Below are 13,490 nucleotides of genomic sequence, written 5' to 3' on the forward strand. Positions count from 1 at the left end.
AAGGTACTGCCAGCTTATATTGATACAGTACATCATATGAATATTGTAATTTCGGGTAATAAGCTCGATGTTATGTATACAAGTCCTAAACCTTAACATACTTTTGCCTTATCTATCCGCCAAGGTTTTATAATACATGAGCCTATACACTAGCAGTAGCCCACACACCTTGTCTCTTTTCTCGACATCACTTCGTTGACTCTATCAGCCGTGTGGAAGGATACTAAATCGGCGATTTGGTGTTCCGAGAAAGTCTCTCTAAGCAGGATACCAGGAGTAAAGCTCATAGCAACTGTAAGGAACCGGAAAGTGGATCCCAAGCTGATCACCTGAGAACCTGTCGGGCCGAAGGAGGATATCGGTAGATTTCTGGTTGCTTACGACGTGGCTGGCGCAAAATGAGAGTACGATCGTACGTCTCTCTATATCTACATGTTTCGATTTTGTTGTGATGAATCAGTGTGAAATATGAGGCATTATGTCAAGATCGTCCTGAGTATTACTGTAGCTAGTAGCCACGGGTTTGGCTTTACTCGTAGCTTTCGCTCTCACTGCAAGACCCCTGAGAATCCCTATCCTTGAAAAGTGGAAAATAATGGTAAGTGGAAAAAGTACGCGGTCACCGAGTACCAGGTCGTGGCTTTCGGAAGAGATTGCGTACTAGACATATCTGATTTCACGATTACACTTAGGCACTCGGTCTGTGAAGACACGGGTAAACCTGCAAACATACAACAATGTGGCTGACATTGGTGGCGTCCCAATCCGTCTGGGTGGGTATCGGAGCGAATCCGAACCAATACCTTGCCATTCGCCAGCTGTATTGGACAAACACCACGTGGAGAAAGCTCAATTGGTGATGTCACTGGCCAGAGGCGAGCTGAAAGCCTTGGTTTTGGTTCAGGCTTGCTGATGAAAAGTATGTTGACTAACAGTTTCTCTTGTGTCAACTTTCAATAGCTCGGATTCTGTTGCTTAACAGTGCTACAGAGGATCCTGTTCATGGTTTTTGCCCTTCACTTCGAGATTCTAATCCCCGTTGATTCAGTCCGTCGAAGCTCCCATTGGCTCTCCCATACCAGACACCGAACTTCTTTCATTCGTGCGTTGTGGGATATTGAGGTAACGAGATATTTCAGTCCTATGATTCCTCTCCATGATGGTAAAGTTACAGTTTAATCCTGAACACCTAATCTCTTCCAAGCACAGCTGCACAAATGGACCAACAATCTTACGAAAACCCCTCCTTTATTGGTTGTAGATGTAACACAAACAACCTTGATTTTGAGGCCTTAAGAAGACACAGCTCTTTTCACTCTCTTGACATCAACACCTGGATTATCCTTCTAAAGTTCCGAGGGCTGACCAACCAAACTATTTCAGTTCTGGGGGTTCGTAGGTAGACTGTTCAAGTGGAAATATTATCCGATAACAGAAATCGTTTCTGGTCTCTTTTAGTAAAACTAAGACGTAACTAAGACGTAAAGTATCACATTCGGTCATGACCTCAGTGCTTCTGACTGTCAGAAGGGAACAATCACCTGTGGGTAGAAGACCAGATGCACACTGCCCACTTTCTGTTGAATTCTCATATTCAGAATACTCGAAAGATATCCATGTCGGTGGCTTCGACGCCCTCGAGCAATTATCCAGCTGAACCAGAGGTGGCCGTCTTTGTAGGCCAGTGCTGTTCCGGGTGGCTGCAGACCTTAGTTCGTTACCGCTGGCACAGGACGTGGTGTCCTCGAAATCATGTCCACTCACCGCTGGGGGACAGTGATGACACTGGCCGAGGGGGACATGAAAAATATTGAAGTTCCGTTGAGCGGAGAGACTTTGCCGTGCTATTCTTGGTCTCTTGTTCAACGCCTTATCCGTGGTTGCGAGAAGGCCGCAGTCGTCACATCTCAGCACGCCTTCTAAGCCAGCCATTTCTCCTAATCGGGGGATCTGGTGTCTCATCAGCTGGTATTGAGCCCCTCCTTGCAGCAGGAACAAGTTTCTTTGTGATACTATATTCCGTATGGGGACAACAAACATGTCATGGAGGACTCGATGGCGAGCTGAAACGTGAGGATTTCCGTTGTGCTTGGAGCCTCTTGCTAAGAGTTGAGGGTGCTCGTTTTTGAAACGAGAAACAACAGCATTCGCAAAACTTATTCAAACTATGTACGCCCGATTATATATGGAGGCCAACACCTGCTACTCCCTCGGCAATCCTCTCGCTTCGACAGAAAGCACCGCAACGTCTTCTCTGTTTTCACGAGTTACGCAAACAATCATCCCCCGAACTCCACAAATCGTTGTTCTTTTCCTATTCTTCTTCCACCATGACTTCCAAGCTTCCCTACGACCCTCAGCTTGTTCTGGGCAGTGTTCTTGAGGGCAGAGCACTTAAGACCCTTACTGACATTGCCAAAGCCTCCGCCGAGCCTGATGCACTATGGGATCAGCTCCAAACGCTCATTGCTTCCAGGAGACGTCTTGACATGACTAAGACGGAGCTTAGTAACCTTGGAATTGAGAACTCTGAGCTCGCAGACATTGACAAGAACATTGGAGACCTGAACAAGACGATCGTGGACCTCGGCAAACAATACGCGCAGAAAAGGTTGGAAGCTGAGAACCAGATTCGGGAGCTGCAATCCAAGATCTCCTCAGTTCATGCCGATGTTGAAAGCCCGATCGACTACGTTCAGACCGCGATCAAGCAGATGCCGCTTGCGCAGATACTCTCAATCTGGATGTTCAGTATTTCAGCTTGGACAGCAACAAGCAGGATGCGTTCACGTTCGCACAGCAAGTTGGGGATTACGTGGCTTCATCCTTCAGTTGGCTGGGTCAGGAGGTCGCGACACAAATCAGCCAGGCTGCGTCGACACAGGTCAGCAGCCAGACCAGCAAGCACACGATTATCGGTACCCTGGTGATTACCGCGTCCTGCAGCCATAAGACCTCGAAGGTCCTGGCGCCTCTTGTCATTGACGTCAACAAGGCCATCGGGGTCTGGAACACCCTATTCCCTGATGACAATATTCCGTCGACGAGTATGTCACTGGAGAATGCGTATAACCTGATCAAGGAGGCCTCTGCAAACACGGATGGCAAGGAAAAGAACAGGTTCACCATCATCTCGGGGATGACCATGGGTTCCTGCTTCGTATGCATGGTCCACATTCTCAATACCAGCAATACCGCGGCTCAAGAGATCATGCAAGATGTCAAGCAGACGCTACAGGTTCAGGCGCAGATGGATGCAGCATCATGGTTCGCTAAGATGTCCGGTGGGTTTGGCGCGGATTTCAATCTCGCTGAGAGTGTCAAGAGTCTCTTCAGTACCCAGAATATCCAGTCTCATGTTACCCTTGCCTGCCTGGGTGTTATCCCATCAATCGTCTCGAACGAGGTTCAGCTGAGCGTTGAGGGCTTTTCTAAGTTCGATCCGGCGAGTAGCATGGAGGCCCTGAGCATTCTCGACAGCAGCACTGCTGATCAGGCAGACTCGATTAAGGGTGCAGCCGAGGCGGCTCGCAAGGGCCAAGAGATGGTCACGCTCAAGACCAGCACAATGAAGGCTGCTCTGACGGCTCTGGGAGAGATAGATGACGGCCGTAACAAGGTCCTCGACATCAACTCTATGATGACTGCCTTCGAGGACTACCTCCGCAAGGTTGAGGAAGGCGATTCTGGCATACCTGTCAATTACTACACCAAAGACTACACCAAGGATGTCATCCTCAAGATGTGGATCGCCAAGTATTATCCTGGCCGTGACCCTACCGAGATACACCCTGGCGGTGATGATCAGTAAATGTCAAGCTCAGCATATAGGGGCAAGGTCCATTCTCAGACAAGTTGAAGTAGAACAAAAAACATGCATTGTTGGGTGAGCTGAGCGAGGAGCATGAACTCAGATTGCCCCCGGTTACTTTCCTTTTTTTTTTCTCTGTGCTTTTTCCTGATTGATCTCCTTGTTGTTGCCGGCCGGTCTTCACACTCTAATTGCTGATCGCGATCGCCCTGTCAGTTCTGTTAGTCCTAGTTAGGCACCTAGTCAGTTGCAATTGACAGTTTGTTTTACCAATGATATCTTCCGCCAACGTCCGATAGCACGCCTACAAGCCATGGCCACAATGCCCTTTGCGATATGCACCAATACAAATGTCGATAACAGCAGAATGTCCCAAGAGAGAGTTAGTGCGCAGAGCTAAGTTGTTTCCTTCTCACATTCTCAGCACGGCGCCTTTACTCCCGCTGATACGTCTAAACAATAGCTCTGAATGTTGATTACATACTCTAAGACTATTTCCTTTGTTTACCAAGTCCACCTAATCGTACTATTGTCTAGGAATTGGCAAGAAGGGACAGTCAAAATTCCACTAGTGGTAGATGAAAGTCATTCAAGAGCCGGTGTTTTCCCCTTAGATATCCACCTCTATGGGATGTGAAACCGGTCCAATTCAAAGAAAGAATTGGGGGAACCCAGCCTGATTCTTCTTCGAGGCTCCAGGGGACGTACATAGCTTTTCGCTTCTGTTGTGGCCTTCTGGTCAGGAACCCTCCTCGACTAGAGGCATTGTTGCTTAGCATCAATGTAAGTACTGTACTTAGAGTCCCCCTCCATCTTTGGAAAATAAACCAACTTTGTAAGTCCTTAAATGGCCCCGTCAAACAAAGAACTCTCCACTCCAAGCCTCTGCAACGGCCTTCGCAACCAACCTGTTAATCAGCACGCCCGGATGGTAGTCATTGAACCACAGACACGACATTCCATCGCTGTTGTAGCACTCATTGTCCGGGGCGCCATAGGCAGTCGGATTGTCGAGAGCAGTGTCGAAGGGGCCCAAAGTGTCAACAATCTTGGCCGTCACTCCGCTGTTCTGCGCCGTAAATTCCTCCAGGCGCCTGGCAATGGCCGTGTTGTACTTCTTGATCGCCTGGAGCTCCATGGCGCGGACTTCAGCAGATTCTCCGAGCATAGCGGGCGTCCGGTGGATGGCTTTTGGGTTGTCGTGTTAGCTTCCTTTTTCGTCGGGCTAGATCGTTGAGGGTAACACTCACAAGGAACGCCCAACAGCACGAACTTCCTAGCGCCAGCATCGTAAAGGATCTGCAACTGTCTGAAATAACTATCCATGATTCTCTCCACGATATCCTCATAATCCTCCTTCCACCACGTGTTTCCCACATCATTCACGCCCATCCACACACCAAACAGTGCATTTTCCGACGTCCAGGGGGCATACTCTGGATGGCTGGCGATGCTCTCGCTGAACTGTGCGACCTGATCGACAAAGCTTAGCACGTCGGGACGCCAGGGCTCGACGATGGAGGCGTTGGTTGTAGCACCGCCGTACGCGTAGTTGTAGGTGAGCAAGGTCGAGGCGTTGAATTCTGCGGTCAGGAAGCCGACCCAGTTATAGCCACCCGAGGCAGTCCAGCCGGGGAGAGGGGGGGTTACCGAGCGGGTTGCCGGGGGATGGCTTCGTGCCGGTGATGTCGAAGCCTGTTTGAGAGTAAGAATCGCCGCTGGAGGAGGTCAGACCGTGTCTTTCTGTACGAAGGGGACAAGCAAGGTTACGTACAAAGTAATTAGGTACTGGATCTCGCAGCCGTCGGTGCTGGTGGGTGCGGGGGCGATGCTGGTTGATGTCGTGCGAGTTGAGGTGACCAACGTCGTCGATGAGCTTGAAGTGGTTACAACCGGGGAGATCGTCATAGCTGACGAAATGGAGATGCTCGTGCTGGTGCTCGACGTCGCTGAAGACGAGCTCGTCTCGGTCGGGGTGTCCGAGGTGCTCGTCGAGCTTGTCGAGGGTGCCTCACCCGGGACGCACTGGTCTATGGCTCGGTCAGCCCCAATTCTTCAGATTAATCCACTTTCCCTCGAGCTCCTACTCACGATACCAGTCATTCCAGGCCTGACAATACGACCCAGAAGGGCATTGCGTTGGCCCATTGTAATTAATCCCGCCACATTGATGCCATAGCTGACTAGTGCCTGACGACTGAGCAAGCGCTGGAGCCGCAAGCATAGCCAGCGCGGCGGCGCCGGCGATAAGGCTCTGTCCACCCATAGCGTTGGAGGATGACAAGCCCGAGTCAACAACAACTGGGACTGAATCTTGCGAAGATGGTCATAACCTCCCCAACATGCTATGGCGATCTCCCTCCTGGGCACTACCCTAATATATTAAGCTCCAGTATGCGGTCTGCCATGCCCATATTCAACGTCGACCTCGTTGTTCCGCTCTCCCGGGTATGTGATCGTAATGTAGTAACCTCCAAATGGTGTAAGACGATTGGTGGATTCCTCCCCTCGACCCCCGAAAGTGGGTCAACCCAATGCAGGAGGGCGGAAGGAGACGTTGCGCGGGGATGGGACGCCGAACAGGCGAGAGCGACAGATAGTCCAGGCTAATGATTCGTCTCGAAGCTTACACAGCGGAGGTTCCCCCGGGATAGGCGAAGACGCCGATGGGGAGGAACCCGAAGGGGGGGGGGGGGAAATGATGCTCCGATATACTAGAGTTGAACTTGGGTTGAAGCTCCATATACCATGGCGGGGAAAAGAAGATGAATATAGATGCGTTCCGAAGATGTAGACGCCATCCTTGTAGGGGATGAAAATGAGGGCTTTGCGAGGTCTGAGAGTCATTCAGTAAAAGGATGGTAAACAAAGTCTGGAAGTTGGGAGGAGCCAACTCTTACTGAGTGTTAGACTCGTTTTTGTGTGAGGCCAGTATGGCAAATACCAGGACGCCAAGACAAATAATCGATGCAACGCACTTGGGGACCGTTCAAACTGGGCCGCTGAAACAGACATCAAGTAAACAGTATATGGTATCATACAGAACCAGCCAACCTAACCCTAATACCCAACCAATTACCCAACCATTCCAGTTAGCATCCTTTCCCCAAGTTCATTATGGGTATCATCGTATTCCCTGATTGTCACATGCCTCCATCATCTATCTCCCTCACACTGTCTCCTTCCACACTGGCAAGAAAATAAACATCAGCACACACACCGTCGCAAAGATACTGCCTCCCACCAAGCTCTGAAACACAATTTTTTCTCTGCAATCTCCTCAAATGTCTCTCCTGCACCTTCAGCCTCCGGTCAAATATCATCAGCCTCTTCAGTGTTGCCAACACACTAAACCCCTTTGCCAGTCGCTTATTCTCCTTCATTCCGCCTCCTTGGCCCGACCTCCTCCTGCTATCCTTATTCACCATGGTCCCCTCAGCATCCTCACCAACCCTCTCCCACGGCAAAGGCTGCCTCCGAGAGAAGAGCAACAGAAAGAAACAGCTTCCCCGCAACCCGCTCAACACCAACGTCATGCCAAGCCACCAGAGCGGCCACGGCGCCCACGCCTCCCATCTCGTGTGCGCGCCACGGAAGGGGTGAAACGCCCGCACGAAGACGACAAGGAAGCCGCAGAGTAGATTCAGCCAGCCCAGGACTGTGGCGACACACACCGTCTCGAAGGTGCCGTTGCCGACGCCGAGACGAATAAAGTTCCGATGCGAGCAGTTGCGAAGGAGCGAGTAAACGTAGTCGGCAACGGGACGCAGGGCCGAGGGATGCTGTGTGCGCTGGAGGTCGGCGAGGGCTTGGGCGCGCATGGCTGGGGGGATGTTTAGTTCCTTGGGGGAGTTGGGGAGCAGGAAGAGGTTCTTGATGACTTCGAGGTCTTCGGAGAGGGGACGGGTACGCGAGGGCTCGGGGACCTTGAGCGAGGTGGTTTCGCTTGCCGACGTAGACTGGGAGCGGGATAGCTTAGAGCGAGCGTTGCCATTGGGGGGCGTTGGGGGCGGGGGAGGGAAGGCACAGGAGCCGCCGCAGGCGGCAGTCGTAGGGATCAGGAAGGAGATGCGATTGAGGGCAGCCCGGGCTGATAAGAGTCAGAGAAGTTCTGCCTTAATTAAGGGGGGAAGAGGAGGGTGTCTGGGCAGTGCTTACCGGCTTCCAGGTCGAGGGTATCCTCCTGCTCGTTATCGCTGCCGTCATCATCATTGGAATTTCGGTTTGCCAGACTGTCACCAGCCTTGATGCGAGAGACAGACGAGCTCGAGTAGCCGGCGGAAGGGAGAGCTCCGTAATTCTTGTCATCGACGTTGAGCCGACCCTTCTCCCAAGCTGCCTCATAATTCTTGAACCTACTAAGGGTCAGTGTTTGTCACAATGTATGGGACTCAGAGTCTCCCACCAGATGTAGAACTCCAAGTTCTCGGCCGAGAACTCAATGTACTTGAGGTACATGTAGAAGTCATACAGGGACATGGGACTGCCTGTAAGGCGTCAGGTTACGTCCTTGCCAAAGCACTTCCATATGTGCTCTTACAGGTTTTATTGGCAAGTATCCTCTCGAGGCGCAGACGAGAAGGGATGCCGCCATGGCGGTCAGGGCTCATGGGGCGCTTGCCCGTGCTAATGCTGGTGGCATAATCCCTGATGTCGCGATACTCTGGCTTCTTGTACCAGCTCAGCCATGATGGGATGCGGAACGACATGGCGGTGACTGATGGATGAGTGCCCAACGTGCTGTTGAGATCGAGTCGAAAGGGCCACGATCTAGGATTATGTCAAGTCTTGAGAGATCGTCAGAAGTAGGAAGCCACCTGCATGTCTCACTCCGACGCTAGTCTAGCAGAGGCTTGGTCCATCGAAGAGATCAATAAGATCCAGAAGAAGAGGGTGAGAGAGGGGAAAGGGGGAGGGGGAGCAGTCCGACAAGCATATGTAGGGCCCAGAAGGCAGATAGAGCCGTCGAGATCGGGCACGCTCGGTGATACCGCTCCACTGACCGTCTACGTCCACATCCATATCCCATCCACGTCCACATCCACATTCACATCCACTCCCGTTGGCGGTTGGGCTAAAACCAAGCCGATAATGCATGAAACAGGCCATAGCGTTTGTGATGTTTCTTGCGCACCGAAATCCCAGCACCCGGCACCCACAGCACAGAGTACTGGAAGCGATCGCGTGCAGGGAGATCCGTGCCCTGCAGCGAATGTCCAAGCCAGACTTCGGTAGGTGACCACTTGACACCTGGTACTGAAGACAGAGTATCCAAACAGTGGGGATTGCTAGGGCCTCCACATGGCACATCCTGCATCCTGCAAGGCGGAGTGATCAGGGAGAGAATGTGTGGATTGTTCATTCCTCATTCTGGCCAATTTGGTGGCAGCCTCCGAGTGTTTGGAGTGTTTGGAAACATGAACGCAAGCAGCTGAGTGCTGAGATCGGAGCCGTCAATTTTTTACGGTTTGCTACAGCTCATCCTCAGCCGCAGGTTTCCGTCATGACGCCTCGGGACGACAACGGATAGACAGGGGGTCAAGGAGCAGGTGAGCGCAGGATCTTCATGACCTGCTTGCTTGTGCTTGGCTTTTTCGCATCTTCGTCTTCGTCTGCTTTCCTGTCGTGGCTGTTTGCTTGCAGCCGACAGATCATTTCCCTTCTGCTCCTACTGACAGCCTACAGCCAGCCTGTCGTTCCTGGAGGCTGTCTGTCAGTATGTCTTCACACAGTAAGCACTTGTCCATTCTCGCAGCGTTTCCGCTCTTTTTCTACCCCTCCTCTATTTCACTTTTCCTCTTGCCGGTCCGTTCTGGAGACACATCACAGGGCGGGAGCCCACACCGCAGACTGCTATCAGGTCAAAGCGCCTTCTCCGCGTGCATCGCAGCCTATTAGAGAACAGATATCAAAAGCGCACACGACGGCGTCCGAGTCGATGTCACCGTCTCGGGTGTTTGTACGCGATGGTGTCGTAGCGTTGATAGCGCGGATTCCCAAACGGAATCCGGCCGGCACAAGATTAGCAGTCCCTGGGTTAAATTCGCTTTTTGCTTGCTGCTTGTTGTGATGGCTGCTGCAATCGAATTCCAATCGGCGCCAACGGTGCTGTGGCCCGTGGCCTTTGGTCCTTGTTTTCTGCGATTGCCGCGCTGCTCCATTCTTCGGAACCCTCAAACGGGCCCTCAGATCCTGGTCCCTGCACCTAACCTCTCATTCTTGGCTCTGATCTTCCATTTCGTCTCCACTCTTGGGAATTAAAGCAAGGGCCAGTGGTTCCCATAACTCCCCCACCCACGTGGCCCAAGCCAGGCACCAGGGTCCAGATTCTTGCAACATCTTTCGCAACACTTCGACCGAGAACAACCCGAGCCTTGCTCCTTCCGGCTGAGCGTCTTCTTCTCCTCTCCACTTCTCCCAGCTTTTAGCTACACAGTGCCCAGCTGGGTCTGCCGCAGACCGCCAAGCCTGCAAAGAGTGGAAGCCTAAGTGGCCCTGAGGGCCCGTGCGGCTCCTGGGCATTGGGGTTGAGCCCTTTCCCACGCCACCATACCTGGCTGGTCTTGGACCCCTGATGAATGTCATACAGGCCGGCCGCGTTTTTTTGTGTCCAGCCGATTTGGAATCCGGCTTCCGAGTTGGCGCTGCCGCTCTGGCATCGTCAAGCCTTATCGGAATCTTCCGTGACCCGCTCGATAAGCTGGACGTTCGCGCAGCCTCAGGTCTGTGATCGACTATGGGAAGCTGACAAGCTGGGCTGTTTATCAACCCCACGATAGTGAAGTCATTGACGTCAATGTTGACTTGAAACTCTGCCTCTTTTGCCCTTTTCCCTCTCCCCGACCCCCAGCGTGGAACTCCATCCTTTGATACTACGAGCTGGGCAGGCGCAGTGATTGCATAGCTTCGCAATTTTCAACCCTACGCCACACTTTTTGGCGTTCTCGCTAACCAATGCTATCTCTGCCTTCACAACCGGGTTTGGCACTGAACGTTCGCAGCTGAGAAGTAACGCTGGCCGAGGTTGTAACAGTGCAAGATGGTGGCGTCAGGTCGCAGTGTGTTGCGTGACAAGACATTTTGCTACAAAGTCAGGCAACGAGACGAACCAATTTGCTCCAGTTTCACAGCGTGTTACTCAGCTCATAAAACCCTTAGCTGCCATTTGTCTTCGTGCTGCAGGTACAACCGAACTCTTCCGGCACTTGGAGATCAATGCATCTTTGTTTCTATTTTCCGACCGTTTCACCACTGAGGGTGCTAAGTCGTGCCCACGGCGCCGTAGGGAGATCAATGCATCACCCAGTTCCCGCAGATGCCCTCCCGTTCGGCGGAAGATTCAAGTCTGCTGTCTTGATGCCCGCGAATATTGTTTAGTCTTCATGTGGGGAAAAAAAAGCAAGAAATACTCTCCAAGGGTCAACTGGTGGCGTAAGAGAGAGCAATCTCGGTCCTGTGGTATGACAGCTGCTGGCGTAGCGGATGGAATCTCTTGACCATGATTCAGAACAACCCGAAACTGATGTTCAAAAAGGCCCCTCCACAAGCGACAGTTCTGCCCAGAGTTTGCGACCTCCGTATTGCTAACTGGGCAGAAAAGAATGCTGTTAGTCTTCAGCGGACTTGCTAGCACTTGAGCAGCGCTGTAACAGCTCGTGAAGCATCTCCACAAGTCCTTCCAAGCGGCTTGAGAAGTGAGAGGCTTCTTCCCATGTTGCTCTGCTTCAGTTGATAACAAGTTACAAGCAACGTTATTACATGCTCCCATCGAGTAGTCCATGGACACGAACTCGGAAGGGGCTTCCGTGAGAGACTGCCAGTCTTCTTGGCCAAGTTGTGGGTAAGACTAACTCAAGGAAAGATACCAGAAGGGTCGCGATGATAGGTATATAAGAATCTGCTGTAGCTCGGTTAATAACTACCAATCTGATGCCGAGTGTTTGATAACAGATACACAAAAAACAGTTAGTTGCACGCTCGCGTAAGAGCCACATATTTGTCAACTAAGAGATATATCATTGAGTCTATTAGGGCATTGTTCACAATATCCAAAGCCCTCTTCTCACTGAGACTAAAACATAAGATAACACTTAAACCTAGTATAGGCATCCTCTTTGGCCTTTTACTATTCTCCCCTCTGTATCTAGTTCCCCGGTTCGAACTGTCACCCCATAGCGTGCGTAACCTCCCTCTTCCTCTCCGGCAACATGTCATCCTTCACCCACAACAACGCCCTGATCTCCTCCTCCGCACTCTTCCCCGTCAATGCATCCGTCACAATCTGCATCACCCTCCCATACAACAGATTCATCTCCAAGCAGCTCGTCACGGCCAACAGCTTGCACGACAACCTCGAGCTCGGCAGGTGGTAGATTTACCCCCCATCCCAAGTATGGATTTTGATCCTTTCACGAGCCGCGGCCCGCTCCGCTGGCAATGCTTCCGAAGCCTTCGCTTCCACTTTATTGTGCCCGCTCTTCCTACGCGTAGCCATCAGCTCAACCATAGTCTGCTCCTTGGGCAGATCTTTGTATTGCGTAGCCCAGTGAAAGATGTGTTTCAGATGTTCGTTGTTGACGTTCTGGATGTTGAGGAGGATGGGATTGACCCATACATTTGCGTGGCCGCCTAAGTCGGCGAAGGCCATGCAGAGGACGGCAAAGCGTTCCAAGGCGAGAAGCTCGGCCTCGAAGGTTCTGGTTTGGGGGCCATTGGCAACGTTTTTGATGTTGATTAGAATGAGAGGGAGCCAAGGTGGAGGGCTTGCAGGGGGAAGGGGATGGGGGATAGGAAAAGAGGAAAACATGTTGTTGTTCACCAAGTCCGGCTGAGTCGGGGTTGACTTGCCAGATGAGAGGACTGGTTCGGAGAGCTGCTTCACTCAGAGCCTGGATGAACGGGGATCCGAGATCGACTATCATGACTATCTCGGTTAATATACCTCGATGGATTGAGTCCATTGCTTGAGTCAGTCCTGCCATTTGATTGGTGGCAACCAAGAACCTCAGCAATTGTGATGATGGTTTTGCGATCGATATGGTTCTATTTTAACAGTTATGCTTGGGCCAGAGTTTGGCTTGGGACTTGTTCCATTAGCAGTTACACAATAACTTGTTTGTATCTGGCTGAAAACTGATAATTGTTTCTTGGGTCCGGTGATACTTGTAGTTTCTGTCACGCATTATGATAAGACTGAGTGACTGAGAGTCCAGAGAAAACCACCTTGGTTAGGTCCGCATTCTGAGCTGCTCGCTATGAGAGTTTGTAACCATCCTGCCTACTTCTTACCTAAGCAGAATTGCTTGAGAGGACATGATTGAGGTAATTCAAGGTATTTAGGTGAGGTTGTTGTCCTCTATAGTTGGATGGTTTGAACAGTCAAATATCATCAACTCAACCACAGCGGTTGTAACTACAGCTTGGGCGGTATGAAAAATTGGAATTTCACCGTTGAGTAATTGAGATACCATGGTATGCCATAATATCTTGCATGTTCTTCAGTCACCTGAGCAGACATCCTCTCGGAACGGTAGAAAGCCAATGTGGGCGTGCACCAGAGCAGTAAAGCCAAGCATGACACTTATTACAATGAATTAGTCTCCGTTTTTGGAGGTATTGCCATGATAAGAAATGCTCGGAGACTAAGGGGTCATGACTACCTAGTTATGTTTCAATAAAT

The 13,490-nt window shown here is 51.3% G+C and overlaps 4 protein-coding genes across 4 annotated transcripts; 2 read left to right on the top strand and 2 right to left on the bottom strand.

Annotated features, from left to right (window-relative positions):
- Nucleotides 1-2,330: 2,330 nt before the first annotated feature.
- Nucleotides 2,331-3,811, top strand: CTHT_0019680 (uncharacterized protein; the record flags this gene model as incomplete). Its single annotated transcript, XM_006692391.1, has 2 exons — nt 2,331-2,693; nt 2,753-3,811. 2 exons carry the CDS (start codon nt 2,331-2,333, stop codon nt 3,809-3,811), a joined length of 1,422 nt encoding a protein of 473 aa, XP_006692454.1.
- Nucleotides 3,812-4,667: 856 nt separating this feature from the next.
- Nucleotides 4,668-8,520, bottom strand: CTHT_0019690 (uncharacterized protein; the record flags this gene model as incomplete). The annotated part of the gene is made up of 9 exons (XM_006692392.1): nt 4,668-4,999; nt 5,062-5,506; nt 5,586-5,821; nt 5,903-6,118; nt 6,790-6,813; nt 7,161-7,901; nt 7,970-8,166; nt 8,217-8,298; nt 8,352-8,520. 9 exons carry the CDS (start codon nt 8,518-8,520, stop codon nt 4,668-4,670), a joined length of 2,442 nt encoding a protein of 813 aa, XP_006692455.1.
- A 2,789-nt stretch (nt 8,521-11,309) lies between these two features.
- On the top strand, nt 11,310-12,183 carry CTHT_0019700 (uncharacterized protein; the record flags this gene model as incomplete). The annotated part of the gene is made up of 2 exons (XM_006692393.1): nt 11,310-11,417; nt 11,959-12,183. The coding sequence occupies 2 exons, from the start codon at nt 11,310-11,312 to the stop codon at nt 12,181-12,183; spliced, it is 333 nt and encodes a 110-aa protein (XP_006692456.1).
- Nucleotides 12,184-12,185: 2 nt separating this feature from the next.
- On the bottom strand, nt 12,186-12,617 carry CTHT_0019710 (uncharacterized protein; the record flags this gene model as incomplete). Its single annotated transcript, XM_006692394.1, has 1 exon — nt 12,186-12,617. One exon carries the CDS (start codon nt 12,615-12,617, stop codon nt 12,186-12,188), a length of 432 nt encoding a protein of 143 aa, XP_006692457.1.
- Between the last annotated feature and the right edge of the window lie 873 nt (nt 12,618-13,490).

Source organism: Thermochaetoides thermophila (genome assembly GCF_000221225.1).
Source record: "Thermochaetoides thermophila DSM 1495 unplaced genomic scaffold scf7180000011815, whole genome shotgun sequence".
NCBI classification, from domain to species: Eukaryota; Fungi; Ascomycota; class Sordariomycetes; order Sordariales; family Chaetomiaceae; genus Thermochaetoides; species Thermochaetoides thermophila.